The following is a 17,058-nucleotide window of genomic DNA, read 5'->3' on the forward strand; positions in this document are numbered from 1 at the left end:
TGGGCTTTAACCTGCTTTTTCTCACGCAGTTTTTCTTATTTGTTCGGGTTTTAACATAGTTTTGAATTAAGCCCCTATAGGAAAACCCTCCTGTGCTCCCCCTTTACTTACACAACTCGACCACACAGTGCTGCTGATACCAGCTGTGTGGGTTTCCTCATATCAAGCATTTCTCTGACACCAGCTTGGGTGTCCTACAGTTTAGTTCAATTCTGACACTGTCTGTCGGGAGTTAGCATCAGATCCCACACCTACGGACTCAGTCCCACAAGACTGCCCCTACTTCAGACACCAGTTGCAAATCCCACATTGTCACCTCTACTTCTGACAGATAGCTGTAAATCAGAGTTCCCATGCTCCTTCCTTGGGTTTGATAATTTGCTAGAATGGCTCACAGAATTCAGGGAAACACTTAGGTTTACTGTTTCATTATTAAGGATATAATAAAAGAGATGAACAGTCAGATGAAGAGATGTGTAGGGCAAGGTATATGAGAAGGGGCATAATTTCCATACCCTCTGAGGTGCACCACTCTCCTGGCACCTTTACTTATCCACCAACCCAGAAGCTCTCCAGATCCTGTGTATTGGGATTTTTATGGAGGCTTCATCACATAGGCATAATAGGTCATTAACTCAGTCTCTAACCCCTCTCCCTTTCCTGGAGGATGGGTGATGGGGCTGAAAGTTCCAAGCTTCTAATCATAGTTTGATCTATGTGGTGACCAGCTCCCATCCTGAAGCTATCTAGGGGCCCACAAAGAGTTGCCTCATTAGAACAAAAGACACTCTTATCACCCAAGAAATTCCAAAGGATTTAGGAGGTCTATGTCTTGGAATTAGGGTCAAAGATCAAATATTAAAAGAAAAGATACCTCTAGTACTCTTATCACTTAGATAATTACGAAGGCTGTTAAGACCTCTGTGCCAGGAGCAGGGCCAGAGACTAATACGTACATTTTTTTATTTCACAGCTTCTAAAAGCACCTTTTAGCCTTATCTTTACTAACTGTGGAACAATCTCCAAAATACTACTGCAGTATCACATGCCAGTTAGGTACTCCACGTTAATGAAATTCACAGACTATTTTCTCCTATTGACAATTTATGTTTGAACCCAAGAGAGTTGTTCTGTGTATGCAGAACATTTAGCTTTAAAGCATTCTTAATTTTTTTAATATTATAGTCTTTTAAATAGAAGCACTCCTGTTCCCCATTATTTGCCTTATAAAATCAAGTACAGAGAGTTCCATGGTGGCCTAGTGATTAGAATTCCGGGCTTTCACTGCCTTGGCCCGGGTTCAATCCCTGGTCAGAGAGCTCAGATCCCACAAGCCACATGGCGTGGCCAAAAAAAAATCAAGTAGAATATGTCTTTCCTAAGCATTACAGCACAGGCCAAAATGTGCTAATATCAAAAGTACGTGAATCATAAAAAGCTAAAATCATATTCCTTTAGTTATGTATTTACAGACTTCAGATTTCTTTTGTTTGGTACCTGGACTATATACTCCGGTGTCTTGTTGATACTGTCATTGCCAAACCAGAAGTGTAATCATCCTACTTTCTTCTCCCTTGAAAATAGTTGTACTTAGGTATTTTTTAAAAAGGTCCTTTGCACACGTGCGTGTCATAACTTTAAAGCTGCGTTTACTATACTATTTCATCCTTTCTCCACAGATATCACCTTGTATTGCTTACATGATGTTTTCTGTTTTGTTTTTTTTTTTGCGGTACGCGGGCCTCTCACTGTTGTGGCCTCTCCCGTTGTGGAGCACAGGCTCCGGACGCGCAGGCTCAGCAGCCACGGCTCAAGGGCCCAGCCGCTCTGCGGCATGTGGGATCCTCCTGGACCAGGGCACAAACCTGTGTCCCCTGTATCAGCAGGTGGACTCTCAACCACTGCGCCACCAGGGAAGCCCTACATGATGTTTTCTAATCCTCTCTTTGGTACCAGACCTGTATGCCAGCTATTTTGAAGGGGATAAGGTTATCCATATTTCTTTGCAACACATATTACAAGTATATTTTTGGATTTTAAGGACAAAAACAGAAACCTTTTTGTTTGTGTATGTGCGGTAACAGTAGCTTATAGTAAAACTCATTATTTATTTCTCAGATGTGTATTTATTACTAAAATAATCTCTTTCAAATAAAATTATTCTTTGTTTTTTTCCCTAGCCTTAACCATGCATACGTAACTCCATTGAAAATTGAAAATAAATGTGATTTCACATCCATTTTAACTATAGTTAGAATCTTCAGTATGTCATCCTAGATTGCAAAACTTCTTTCTAATGGAAATAAGACTTAAATTAGTTTCTGGTACTTGTTAGTACTCCATCCAGTTTAGCTATTATGAGTGTTGCCACAAAATAGATTCTCTGCAGGAAAGCAGTGGACTCTGATATAATAAAAATCACCTGTTTTAAGGAAGGCCTAAATAATCTAGATTATTTTCATTTGATATGTTTTTTTAAATTATGGGCTGTTTATGCCTTTCAAATTAGTAACCACTGCTTCCTGTCTCTTTTTACATACACTAGCATTCCCTCATTCTTAATCTTGCTTTCACCCCAAACATCCCGTTTTACTTTTGAACTTGCCTTGTACTCCCTATCCCCCTGCTACCACCACCCCAAAACGTATTGGGATGGCCAAAAAGTTCCTTCGGTTTTTAAGTAAAAATAAGAATACACATTTTTCATTTTCACCAAGAACTTTATTGAACAACATATTCACTCTTTTGTTCCACTACCTTCTGCCATTTTTTCAGGCAGCTTCATAATTCCATCTTCCCAGAGCTTTTATCTTTTTGAGCAAAGAACTATTCCAGGTACCTTTTAGTCTTCCAGGGAATTGAAATTATTTCCATTAAGAGAATTTTGTAAAGACCGAAGTAAGTAGAAATCCAAAGGTGCAGTGTCTGGTGAATACGGCGGATGAATCAGAACTTCCCAGCCAAGCTGGAACAGTTTGTGCCTGGTCATCAAAGAAACACGTGGTCTTCTATTATCCTGATGGAAGATTATGCATTTTCTGTTGACTAATTCCGGATGCTTTGCCGATGCAAAGTGCTGCTTCCAGTTGGTCTAATTGGGAGCAGTCCTTGTTGGAATTAATCTTTTGGCTTTCCGGAAGGAGCTCATAATAGAGGACTCCCTTCCGTTCCCACCATGTACACGGCATCACCTTCTTTGGTTGAAGACCGGCCTTTGGTGTGGTTGGTGGTGGTTCATTTCGCTTGTCCCATGATCTCTTCCATTCCACATTATTGTACACTATCCACTTTTCATCACCCGTCACAATTTGTTTTAAAAATGGAACGTTTTCATTACGTTTCAGTAGAGAATCCCATGCAGAAATACGGTTAAGAAGGTTTTTTTCACTTAACTTACGTGGAACCCAAACACCAAAGCGATTAACATAACCAAGCTGGTGCAAATGATTTTCAATGCTTGATTGGGATATTTTGAGTATGTTGGCCATCTCCCGCGTGGTATAGTGTTAATTGTTCTCAATTAATGTCTCAATTTGATCGCTCTCAACTTCAACTGGTCTACCTGACCGTGGAGCATCATCCAGCAAGAAGTCTCCAGCACAAAACTTCACAAACCACTGACACGTTCCATCAGTCACAGCACCTTCTCCATACACTGCACAAATCTTTTTTTGCGTTTTAGTTGCGTTTTTACCTTTCTTGAAATAATAAAGCATGATAACGCTGAAAATTTTGCTTTTTTTCTTCCATCTTCAATATTAAAATGGCTACACAAAAATTCACCAGTTTTGATAAGTTTTTTTTTTTTTAAGTGCACACTGATACGACAGCTGTCACAATACAGTCTAACAAAATTGTTTCAAATGAAGTTAAAGACAACTAAGGGCTACTAGAGCCAGCTTACGGAAAAACTGAACGCACTTTTTGGCCAACCCAATAGATTGTGTTATCAAATCAAAAGGTGAGTGGACTTTCTGGGGAAAGAGGGATCAATTATTTTTTCTGTTTCTACTTCCTATCAGTTCTAGCAAATAATACTTAGGAGTTCTAATTTCTTTCTAGTTAATTTCCTATAATGTTTTCTCCCCTTTTTGGCCAAATAATAGTCTATCTTTCTCTACTAGGTTCATTTTAGTCATCATAATGCCTATTAGTCAAAGTATTTTAATGGTGGCTTTTTGTATATTTGCCATATCATTATTAGGATCAATAATAGTTACCTATGTGCAACTTGAAGGCTAACTTCTGCCCACTTAAATTCTTTGTCACTGCTGAAGATTGTGATTATCAAAAGTTGTAGGTTGTCAGCTCTGTGGAGGGAAATCTGTATTTCTCCCATAAAGCATCACATGTACAGTGTGTCAGCCCTCCGAGAGTCTAAATACTAGCCATCTGAGCTGTTGGACTATCTGGGAATATTCTTAAAGCACAGAAAAGTAAGAATCCCACCCAATTACTTTCTTACAGATAGACAGTCAGGTGGAGGTTATCATATATTTGTGTTGGGGAGCCCTCAACATTTGGATTTGGCCATGTCCTGCAGGACCTGATGACAGCGTACCTTGCAGGGAAGGAGAGTCGCTCCCAGATAGCCCTCACGAGTGGCCCTGGAGCAGGAAGTGGTGAAGCAGATCTTCTTGGTTTGGGAGGAACCTGAGGTGGACCTCTCGTCCTGAGTCTGGAAGGTAAATTTGTTGTTACCTGTAAATTATGGTTCTGCTAGTTCATGCTATGCCAATCCAGACTTTCAGAGGTATCCCTCCTGCCAGCAAGAGAAGACAGATGACTTGGATGAAGATGGCTCTCAAGCCCTGGGTCATTTAGTCTTCCACACTTAAGAATATTCATTTTAAACAAAAGGGCAGATATATCTATGAAATGACTTTATTATTTCAACACATTGAGCACATACTATGCAATGACTATGGTGCTCGTTTTTGTTTCTTCATTTTTTTTCTTAGAGTGAACCATATGGATTGGTTTAAGAGGGCCTAGCAGAACCACAACCTTACAGGCAAGAACAAATGTCACTTTCTGCTACTTTCTCCTATACCAATCCAGACTGTAGGGAGCAAAAACATAACATACCCCACTAAAGTGAGCATTAACTTTATTTTCTAAGTGAGCATATTGACACATTCTCTTTAGTAAAATGTGACCAGAAGTTATTTTCTCCAAACAATTGTTAAGACTTAAAAAAAAAAGTCAGTATGACATTGTCACATCTAGCTCAAAAGGGAGTCAGTCCTGTATGGCAAATTCATTTAACGGTGTGCCCACCTAACACACAACTTGTCAGCATACCCATGCTTCTTCCTTCTCAGTGAAAAATAAAGCCCATTCCACAAGATTTGGCAGCCAAACAAAGAGGAATGGATATCCCACCTTAATTTAATGCATACATTTCACTGCATCTGTCTGCTCTAATTGGTTCATCCTCACAGAAATTAACACATGGTCTTTGTGTTAATATATGGTAGCTTAATCTGTTACCTATCTTCTTTCCAGCCTCTCCTTTTCTAATCATATCTGCTGGCAATAGGGATGGCCCTACAGTCTAGAATGATATAGGGGGAGGTAGCAGAACCTGAAGAGTCCATTCTTTCAATTTAAAAAAAGCAGAAAGAGGTAGTCATAATAGATGTATTATTTTTTTGCACAGCTCGGGAAGATAGTTATGTGTATCCTTCCAGAATTACAAATAGTTGAGATAGGCCACTGTCTCCAAGTGATTGAAGTATATTCATTGCTTGCTACTTTAAAAAATAGCCGTAAGTTGATTCTGTGTTTGGTTTCTAGACTTATCCTAGTTCAGTGTTGTTTGACATTATCTTCCTCTCCTTCAGAAGTTCCTTAAACTATTGAGAGCATAAGGGTTGAGTGCTGTTTTAAGCTAATCCTGTTGGGTTAGCATCCACCCAAGTATGAGCAGCCTTGCATGGAAGACATTTGCCCAGTGTTCAGATGGACTAGTTTGTGTGACTCTTGGATATCTTTGTTTAGTCATCTTTCAGCTTTGAAGCTATTTTGTCTTTTCCTGATTTGTTCATATTATCAGGTCTTTTATAACCTTACCTAATCCTTTTTTCTGTGATCAAGGTTCTAAATTGTATTTAACGAGGAGCTGATTATCAAGGACCACAGAAACTGTTTGGTAGTATCAGCATTTAAATTCCTATATTCATTTATTTGGTTTAGTTAACCATTGCTAAATTCCAAATAGTTGTAAACTGCCTCAAATTTAAGGATTAAAATATAATGGAAATTGTAATTTGGAAACATACTAAGTTTTGGAAAATCCCTTCATGGTATTCATTTAATAGGTTTTCTGAGTCCCCATCTTAACCATTTGCGTGGAGGCTATTGATTACCAGATCTAACACTGAAAGTTTTCTCTTTGTTTATGTTAATTCCTGCATGAGAAATTTTGAAATAATAAATTATTTAACAATTTACCATGGTACGATTCTCCAAAAACTCTTCCACTCCACCTTTTTAATAACTTTATCTGGTGCTTTTGCCACAGGTCAGTTGTAACAGACTATATTTCTATTCTATGAATTTAACTGAAGTTGAAAATATAGATAACTAAGTTTTGTTTCTCTACGTTTCTGAAACCACATTGCTGATTGGAATTATCTTTCTTTCTGCTCTTTGACCAGATCTTTTAAAATTAGAGGTTAAGGTAAAGTACATTCATTCAGTTCATATTAAAAATAATGAATTTCTTAAATCAGCTTTTTCCTTTGAAACCTACTATCAAGTTTGTAATTTGGATTTTACAAAAATTGCTGCTCAAGTCTTGTTTTAGGGCAGTTTTGAATTTTGAACTCGACATGGATCTATTCTAATATATGTGAATTCTCTTCATCTTGAGCTTGTCCCTGACATCGGCTTTTTCCAAATAGAATTCTGTGACACAGGGAATAACAATTATATTTTTAGAGAAAAATGAATGAATTAAACGGTATTTTTAGTTTAATGTTTCCATGATTGAGAGTAGTGCTTAATTTTGAATGATGTGTTTTAGGCTTTATTTAATAAGATGATAATTTAATAATTTTTATATGACAGGCACCTATGGGGACCTGCTGGGGTGATATCTCAGAAAATGTGAGAGTAGAAGTTCCCAATACAGACTGCAGCCTACCTACCAAAGTCTTCTGGATTGCTGGGATTGTAAAATTAGCAGGTGAAAAGCATGTGTAATAATTTACTTTAAAAATGTCAATTATATTTGTAACTTATGAGAAAGCATATTTGTAAATTTTCAAGTATTGCCAGATAAGTATGATGTAGGGCAGAGGTTAGCAAATTTTTTTCTGTAAAAGACCAGACAGTAAATATTTTCAGCTTTGTGAGCAATGCAGTCTCTGTCATAACCATTTAACTCTACCATCATAACATAGAGGCAGCCGAAGCAGTACGTAAATGAATAGGCATGACTGTGTTCCAGTAAAACTTTATTTATTGTTATGTGTCATAAAATATTATTTTACCTCTGATTTTTTTTTCAGCTATTTAAAAATGTAAAAACCATTCTTAGATGGCAAACTAAAAAACATCAGGCAGTAGGCCAGATCTGTGGGCCATATATAGTTTACCAGCCCCTGATAGAGGGAGATGCTTTGGAAAGTAACAAAAAAGTCGAAGTACTAAAAAAAAGTGATATGGTCCATAATATGAGAGGTAAACTAGTGATGAAAATTTCATCTATTTTGGGTACTACCTTTTTCTTCATTCCCACCTCTTCCAAGTACCCCAGCCCTTATTACATTGTTGCTCATGAAGTAAATGCATTAGGTGTCTGCGGTGTTAGACACCGTGGGCAGGTGACATGCAGACGTATAAGATGTGTTTTTTTTCAGCGAGCTCACATCTGCTAAATATTGAATACATTTTAACACAAGGTGCTTAGTGAGTGGTGCAGTAGGACACTAGTGCTTCAGAGGGGGAGCAGCCGCTCAGATGATAAAAGTTGTCCTGAGATCACTGGAAGAGGTGTCTTACTCCTCCTACTCTTTCTAGGCTTATCTCCAGCCATTCTCCCCCATACACCCTGCGTATTGCTCCCTATGTACTGCTGATAGACTTAATTTACCTAAAAATGATCTCAATTCCATCTTTCTGTCTTTAATGGCTTCTTTGTCCTTAAAGGATCAGGATGGTCAGCATTTACAGCTATTGATGAGTTTCACCATACGCCACTGACCAGATTTTTTATTGTTCCCCAACATAAATGATCTGTTCTTGTGAGATTAGTTTTCCTCCTCTCTCATACAGCATGTTCTGTGTCACCTCCATGCCTTTACTCACTCAGTCTCTCACTTACCGTATTTAACCCAGTTCAGTTCCCGCCTTTTCCTTGAAACATTTCCCCAGCTATATAAGCATTCTTTAAATGCTTGCATTATGCTCTACACCTTAATTGAAAACAGCAGTATATATTGTTTTGCTTGATGTTTAAATCAGTTGCATTTAAATGGCTCTAAAGGTCAATGTATTTAATATCCAAGAATTATTTCTATCTTCCATCTGGTTTTACATTTCTGTTTTATCTAATTGCACCTTATATCTCATTTTAAGCCCCTTTAGTGACATTTTAGAAGTGAGCCTGATATTGATCATGAACCCAGAATCAGCAACAGTTAGCAAAGTCATGAGTTGTTCTGTGAATTATTGAATTTTAAAACTAAAAGTTTAATGCTATAAATTTTCATCATAAATATTAACACATGAAAATGCTGACTGAACTTAGCTCCCAGCCTGAAATACAAGTTTATTGGGCCTTTTTTATTCCACTAAAGGCCTTAAATTAAACCTTAATCTATTATCAATACAAGGTTTATTAAATTATAAACAATATATATCCTATACTATTTGTTCTTTTCAGGAAATAATTCTTCCGATTTGTTTAGTACATATAGATTTTAAGTGATTTCACATACTTTTATTTGTGTTTACTGAACTTTTTTACCTCGCATTTTCAAATCTTATTTCCAAATAAACAAGACAGAAAAGTTTAGGCTCCTAAAGGAGCCACATCCAAATTATCCAATAATAATTTGGTCACCTGATCACTTGGATAAAGCAGTTTCTTTGAAATGTACTTTAACTGGATTTCTGTGACTTAACAAGGTTATACTAACTTACCACAGTCTTCTTTATTTCCAAAACTACACATTCTAATAGAACTTTCCCACCCCTCTTTTCACTGAGAATTTTCTTTTCTAGAATTTAAGAAACTATGGGTCAAGTTGAAATATATTCAGAGGAGTAGGCCATGCTCTGAAAACAGTTAAACTAATTACATTGTTCAGATAGTTCTCAAAGTTTCATCTATACCATTAGTGACAGCAGCCTCTGGGAAGGTGTTATAATGCAGATTCTCAGGCTCATCCAAGATCTACTGAATCTGGATCTCCGGGGTGTGAGGCCCAGCTATCTGTCTGTTCACAAGCCCTGCATGTGGATCTGTTTCAGATGCTCACTGACATTTGACAACCGCTACCAGCAACTATATCCTGTTTTATTTCATTTGGTTTTCTTATTATGCGGCAATTGCTTTGTTGGTTTCAGGCTACAATGCCCTTTTAAGATATGAAGGATTTGAAAATGACTCTGGTCTGGACTTCTGGTGCAATATATGTGGTTCTGATATCCATCCAGTTGGTTGGTGTGCAGCCAGTGGAAAACCTCTTGTCCCTCCCAGAAGTGAGTAGCTTCTTTACCCTTACTATAGAGTATTTGCACTTTAATGCAGTTTTACACTTAGTAACGTTAAAGTGACATAGAAATTAAAATAATGTTTTTTGGTTTCAAGTAACTTACTTGCTAGTAAGACATGCTTATTTTCCCTATTTTTGTTACTCTTCTTGAGAACTTTAATTGCAGGGAAATTTGTTATTTTTTTTTTTTTAACAAACAGTTTATGAAGCAATTCTATTCTTTGCTAAAGTGTAACTGGTTATTTCTTTTGTTTTAGCTATTCAGCATAAGTATACAAACTGGAAAGCTTTTCTAGTGAAACGACTTACTGGTGCCAAAACACTTCCTCCCGATTTCTCACAAAAGGTAAAGACAGGATCTTAGAAAGGACTGAAGTGGCAAATGAGAACTCTAAAAAATGGAATACCTTCGAAGTTTTTTAAGGAATTGTTTCAATTAGTGAGTCAGATGACCTATGTTAACTATCGAGTGCGCTCGGTATTTTTATAGTACAATACTAAAATTATTTGTAGACCTTTGTCGTGAATTCCCAACAGTTCTGCTTTTGTTTCAAGGTTTCAGAGAGCATGCAGTATCCTTTCAAACCTTGCATGAGAGTAGAAGTGGTTGACAAGAGGCATTTGTGTCGAACACGAGTGGCAGTGGTGGAAAGTGTAATTGGAGGAAGATTAAGACTAGTGTATGAAGAGAGTGAAGATAGAACAGATGACTTCTGGTGCCATATGCACAGCCCATTAATCCATCATATCGGTTGGTCTCGAAGCATAGGCCATCGATTCAAAAGATCTGGTAAGCACCTGTCACAAGAACTCCTGTGGAAAATATCATTGAGGCTAAATTGTACTACTTGGTTATTTTTCTCTGCAGAATAGCATAGATCAAAACTAGTTGCCGGGGCTGCTTATTCTACCTTAATTAGGAAAGTTTCACACCAGGATGTTAATGTCCTAACAGTTCCTTTATATTCCTTCCATTTGTGCTCAAGTAAAAAATAATGCACTTTTGGTCACAACTACATTTGTTTTCTTACACTTTTTTATCCAGCCTGTTTGAAAGAACTGAAGATAGCCTTTCCCTTTCCATTCAATTTTAGTTGAAATAGTGAAATTAAATGTGGTTGGGCTTAATACTAAACACATTAAAACGTACTTTCTAAAGTTGTAATTCCCTAACTAGGGAATTTCCAGCATTCTGATTGGCTGAATGTATTTAACAGCACATGTACTCTAAAGAGAGAAAGACTTTTAAAGAATACTATTCACCATAAATGTAGAAGGCATGTATTTTTGCCATGTTTTAGAGTATACATACCTTGTGAGTTTGAAACCTTCAAAGAAACGTGGTTTTTGGTCTTCCCACAAATGCTGACAGATTAGTATGTAACTTTTCCTTGTAGATATTACAAAGAAACAGGATGGACATTTTGATACACCACCACATTTATTTGCTAAGGTAAGAAGTTTTTATAAGAACCCTCATTTGTAAATTAGGTTTGAAATAGGGTTGGGGGTTTTTTCCTGATATTATGGCAATCGTAATTACATATGTTCACCTAAAAGGATTAAGACCTTGTAATCCATATGTGTCACAACTGTTGGTTATAATTATTCTTCAATTCTATTTGCCTGAATTCTCTCTATTCCCTAATGGAAGTTTGAGTTATAATATTAGGTAGGTAGGAGAAGACACTTGGTATTTTCATCTGGTAAACTTCTTCAACTTGGTATTATTTTAATTATTAAACTGATAACACTTGTGACAGTAGATGTACTTTCATGTAATTCTTTAGGTAAAAGAAGTAGACCAGAGTGGGGAATGGTTCAAGGAAGGAATGAAATTGGAAGCTATAGACCCATTAAATCTTTCCACAATATGTGTTGCGACCATTAGAAAGGTAAGAGAATAGGTTTTAAAATATAGAAATGCAGTTATAGGAGCTAGGTTTAAGGTAATAGGAGAAGGAGGCCCCTAACATATTCATTTTGACATAAAATGTGTGCATCTGCATCTTCACTGGGGAGAACGTTACTAGTAATTTCAAAATAAATTTGAATTCTCTTAGGGGCTTTTCTTTTTATATAGCTTGTTGTCAAGATTGTTATCTTGAGTCTGCTACCTTTATTTTATGGAAGTATATCCTTAAGTTAGAGGAGGAATAGTTATTTAACTTACTTCCTGGTCAAAGCTTGTCCCACACAGAATTTGTAACAAGGCCAAGTTTATCTTCAGTTTCCTACGTTTCCTTTGTGTGCTTTTTTTTTTCCCTTTTAGTAGTACTTTACTTCTTCTTTTCTCTTTTTTTCTCTCTTCTGAAACTGTTTTTATAAAAAGATGTAGAAGAGTGGTTCTCAATTCTCAGTAGGCATCAGAATCTCCTGGCGAACAAAAAAAATACCATTGACTAGGCCTCTTCCCTGACCCTGCACCCCCATTCTGATTTAATCAGTCTGGTTTGGGGCCCTAGCATTGGTTTTTTGGTTTTTTTTTTAAGTCCCCAGGTGATTCTCAGGTACAACCAAGGTTAAGAACCACTGATCCAGAATCTGCTTACATAAAGGTGTAACTAAATTGTGATTTGCATTTCAACACAGTTTTAAGCCTTAAGCCAGAAGAATTAAAAACAGTTGTGATGGCTGCCATGTCCCAGACACTTGTGTTCAGGTCACACAGCTAGACCAGACAGGCTCCAAACCCTTGTTCTTCTTCTTCACCTGACTAGTGATCCAGACCACCTGGTACTATTTAAAACATAGATTTCCATGACCTACTTCAGACCTACTCAATCAGAATCACAAGAATTATTGCCCAGATATCTGTATTTGTTTAAAAAATAAAGAAAATAAAAAGTTCTCTCGGTAATTCTGAAAATCAGCCAGGTTTGGGAACCAGCGCCATGCTCCGTGTGAAAGGAAAATAAGTGTCCAGCGAGTAAATACCCAGCTTCACTCAGAACATACTTTATGAATTCTTGCCATGCTAGGTTTGGTTTGGACTTTAAGAAGCTTACAGTCTTGTAGAACGAGATAAGATGTATGAAAATAAGTTTAACATACAAGATCAACTATGATTTAAGAAAGGTACAAGTACTGTTGGAATTCAAATAAAGAAGAGGTCACATCTTCTCAGAGGAATCAGGGAAAGCTTTATGGAAGAGAGGACATTTGAAAACTTTGTCTTGAAGGATGGGAAAAACTCTGCCAAGCAGAGATGCAGGAGGAAACCGTGCCATGGAAAGTGAATATGCACAAAAGCATCAAGAGTGGAAAGTACAGGCCACGTTTAGGAAGTGGAGAGTGGTTCGCACACATTACACATCAGACAAGTTGCTTTGAATATTCTGGACCGGGCTTTTTGTTTATGAGGAACAGAAACCCACTCAAGTGAGCTCTAGGAAAGTTACTCTAAGGTTGCAGTGGGCACGCTCACAGGCAGGCAAGGACACAGGGATGAGACCTGGGAAGGCATAAACTTAGTGTTATCCTCCACCTCTCAGGGGCCTCTTTATTCCACCTATGCTCTGTGTCTGCACCACTCTTCTTTCACTCTTTCTCTGTTGGTGTCCTGCTCACTCAGTCTGCACATGGTAGCCCCTGTCCCTGTCTGTATCACAGCCTTTCAGTGCCAGCTCCAACCGATGGCTTGACTACTATCTCTGTGTCTGTTAATTCTAATTACTGAGAGAGAATCTAAACAACTGAGCCCAGCCTTTGGCCTGGTCCTCTGAAGGTTGAATACTAACCCCTGATCCACTCAGCTGTATTTAGAAAGGGAGAAAAGAATCCCATGTGAGTGGAGGTAGTCCTTTCCAGAGGTCTTAGAGCTGTTAAGGTTGAAGAGAAAGTTAGTGTACATATCCAATATAGTAGAAATAACTAGGAGAAAGGAATCTGCAGGCAAAGACAAAAAGATGATGTGGAATTAGATTATGCAGTCTTTAATGCTTGGTCAGGCTGTCTGAGTTTTCTTTATGAACAGGAGAAGTTGGTAAAGGTTTCTGGAATGAACAGAGGTCATACCAAAGGAAAGTTTAACTGTGTAAGAGGGGAGAGGTCCATGGAGGAAGGCTGAAAGCAATGATATCAAACAACATAATGGGGAGAGAGTTAGTTAATGGCAAGGATAAAGGGACTGAATGTTTAGGGAGAGCTGTGGGGACCCAGTGATTGATAGCCTTTGAAAGGAGCAGGAGAAGGAAGTTGTTGGTTTGATGCCCTGTACTAACTCTCAGAGAATATGTTCAGCGTGCAGGTAAAATGCAGGACTGAGACACTGGGAGGGTGACAAACTCATGATAAAACTTGAGAAATTGTTGGCATAAAAGTCAACCATTGAAGAGTGGATGCCATCATGAAAACAAAAGAAAAGGGCTAAAATCAGAAACAAGAGTTGGAGGTGAAAGGGTGGCCACCAAAATAATGTGAAGGAATGAACACAGAGGTGAGAAGATGGACCAGTAGACTGTAATGTAATGAGAGTATGGGAAAAAATGTTTCAAAAAATTGAGTAGTCAACTGGTATGGAATACTGTAAGGGAGGCTGAAGTGTTGGAAAAAAGGCACTGGATTTGACAAACTAGGAGGTCATCGGTGAATTTAGCAGTTTAGTAGGGTCAGGACAGAAGTCAGACTTCAAGGAGTTACATAGTATATAACTTGCATTGAGCCTCTGGGTGAAGAGTATATAGGAATTCATTGTATTATTCTTGTATCTTTTCTGTAAGTTTGAACTGTTTCAAAATAAAATATTTTTAATGTAATGGGAATTGGGAGACATTAGAGTATAAGAGATGGTGTTTTAGGAGCAAGGTACCAGTGACAATAGGTCAAGATGGAGAAGTTTGTCTTGAGGGGCAAAGAAAGGACTACTACTTACAACAATTTGAGGTGCAAAGGATGGACTGTGAGGCCCCTCACATAGTTTCTGTGATAGAGGAGCACGATCATCCAGAGCATGAGAGAGGTAAAGTTGGAGCTTGAGGAAGGTGGAAAAGGTTTAGAAAAGCTTCTCTATGTGATAAACCAGAAGGAAATAAAGTTATTACTGAGTAGGATTTAAAGCTTAGCTGGGACTAGATAGTTAAATTGTAGAAGAGCACTCAGCCCACTTTCACGTGCCACAGCAGCAGACAGCCTTGGCCACTGGCAGAGGTACTGTTTTCCCTAGACCTCTGAAATCACTTCTGTGGAACCATGCTGTGATTTCTGGTACACACTAGAACTTACACAGATTTTTTTCATTATAATTTCAGTTATTTAATTAAATAAAGAAACATTTTTCACTTTTAAGAGATCTTTATGTAATAGATTTTCCTTTCTTTTAGAATGTGACTTAAAGAATCATTTTTATAATAGTGGTACCTAATTTTTTTTTTTTTACATCTTTATTGGGGTATAATTGCTTTACAATGTTGTGTTTCTGCTGTACAACAAAGTGAATCAGCTATATGTATACGTATATCCCCATATCCCCGCCCTCTTGAGCCTCCCACCCCTCTAGGTGGTCACAAAGCACCGAGCTGATCTCCCTGTGCTATGCAGCAGCCTCCCACTAGCCATCCATTTTACCTTTGGTAGTGTATATATGTCAGTGCTACTCTCTCACTTCGTCCCAGCTTCCCCTTCCCCCCACCTCCATGTCCTGAAGTCCATCCTCTACGTCTGCATCTTTATTCCTGACCTGCCACTAGGTTCATCAGTACCGTTTTTTCTCCATATATGTGCATTAGCATCCGGTATTTGTTTTCCTCTCTCTGACTTACTTCATTGTGTATGACAGACTCTAGGTCCATCCACCTCACTACAGATAACTCAGTTTTGTTCCTTTTTATGGCTGAGTAATATTCCATTGTATATATGTGCCACAACTTCTTTATCCATTCATCTGTCAGTGGACATTTAGGTTGCTTCCATGTCCTGGCTATTGTAAATAGTGCTGCAGTGAACATTGTGGGTACCTAATTTAAAATACTTGGAATTCTGTTAATTTAAAAGGTGCTGGCTGATGGATTCCTGATGATTGGGATCGATGGCTCAGAAGCAGCCGATGGATCTGACTGGTTCTGTTACCATGCAACCTCCCCTTCTATTTTCCCTGTTGGTTTCTGTGAAATTAACATGATTGAACTTACTCCACCCAGAGGTACTTCTTCCTAATATATACACTGGGTTTTCATCCTTGCTTTCCTTTTACATGGTACCTGTTTACAACATTTACCACAGCCCTAGATTTCTTGCTGTATGAAAATATAGTATGTGTGTATATGTATATATAAACATATGCGTACATAACAAGAGCTGGGGGGTGCTCTGAAAACATAAAGAACTGTATCCTAAGTAGCTTTAATAAATTACATTGGTGTAGAATTTTCCCTTAGCATGTGTACATTTTATAATAAGAATTGGTATTCTCAAGCCCTGTTGAGATGTTGATGTAGGCTCAAAGAGCTACTGCATACATGAACTTTTTAAAAAAATAGGTACTTTAGCCTTTGAGAGAAAGCAAGTTTTCATCTTTAGATTACCATATGAGGGAATAATTCCCTGGCGGTCCAGTGGTTAGGACTCGGGACTTTCACTGCCGAGGCCCTGGTTCGATCCCTGGTCGGGGAAGTAAGATCCCACAAGCCAAGCGGTGTGGCAAAAAAAAGTTAAAAATGATTACCATGTGACTTTTTAAAAGATTACATACCCTTAAATAGCTCATGTGGCTTAACCAGTGACTTTTCCTAATTTCAATAGCTGAGCCTTGGATTTTTCTCTTAAGAAGGAGAAAAGCCAAACAGAAGACTATAAAAATAGTATTTGCCCAGCCAGTGTTCTTTCTTACAAAGAAAGAAAAATACTGCTGAAAAAATATTAAATATTAGACTGTTCTAAGCCTAGGATTGAAAAGCAAAAGTCTGTAGTTCTTACACACTGAGGAGAGGAGAGTTACTTTGGCATTAGAATAAATGGGCGCACCTGTTTCTGCCTAGAAAAAGAAGAATATCCATCTAACAGGGAGGAACTATTGTACTGTACAGCATTAGCACCTGTGATTGTAGTGCGCACTGAATTACTTTGTATCTGCATTTTAATATTACACTAATTTTAGGTGAACTCCTAGTTAAACCAGTTATGTTTTTCAGGTTACACAAAACTTCCTTTTAAATGGTTTGACTACCTCAGGGAAACTGGCTCCATTGCAGCACCAGTAAAACTATTTAATAAGGTAAATTTAAAAGATAGCATAATACTTACGTTGATTTTTTTTGATGCTTCACAAATGCAAATCATTGTTGATCAAAATGTCTTTGCCTTATGTTAGAATTTCTTAGTGGAGATTAATGTA

General features: G+C 37.8%; 1 protein-coding gene across 14 annotated transcripts in view; it reads left to right on the forward strand.

Moving 5' to 3' along the window:
* Nucleotides 1-17,058, forward strand: part of MBTD1 (mbt domain containing 1) — a 69,647-nt gene that overhangs the window by 38,605 nt on the left and 13,984 nt on the right. For 12 of the 14 annotated variants that reach the window (XM_019944370.3, XM_033848215.2, XM_019944369.3 and 9 more), the window contains 8 exons: nucleotides 7,075-7,192; nucleotides 9,580-9,714; nucleotides 9,986-10,074; nucleotides 10,284-10,518; nucleotides 11,126-11,181; nucleotides 11,519-11,623; nucleotides 15,720-15,867; nucleotides 16,856-16,938. In XM_019944370.3, the coding sequence (XP_019799929.1) occupies nucleotides 7,075-7,192; nucleotides 9,580-9,714; nucleotides 9,986-10,074; nucleotides 10,284-10,518; nucleotides 11,126-11,181; nucleotides 11,519-11,623; nucleotides 15,720-15,867; nucleotides 16,856-16,938 (969 nt within the window). Of the gene's footprint in view, nucleotides 1-4,547; nucleotides 4,686-7,074; nucleotides 7,193-9,579; nucleotides 9,715-9,985; nucleotides 10,075-10,283; nucleotides 10,519-11,125; nucleotides 11,182-11,518; nucleotides 11,624-15,719; nucleotides 15,868-16,855; nucleotides 16,939-17,058 lie in introns of those variants that run through there. The other 2 variants (XM_019944376.3, XM_019944372.3) reach the window with 2 other exon arrangements.

Source organism: Tursiops truncatus, chromosome 20 (genome assembly GCF_011762595.2).
Source record: "Tursiops truncatus isolate mTurTru1 chromosome 20, mTurTru1.mat.Y, whole genome shotgun sequence".
Lineage (NCBI taxonomy): Eukaryota > Metazoa > Chordata > Mammalia > Artiodactyla > Delphinidae > Tursiops > Tursiops truncatus.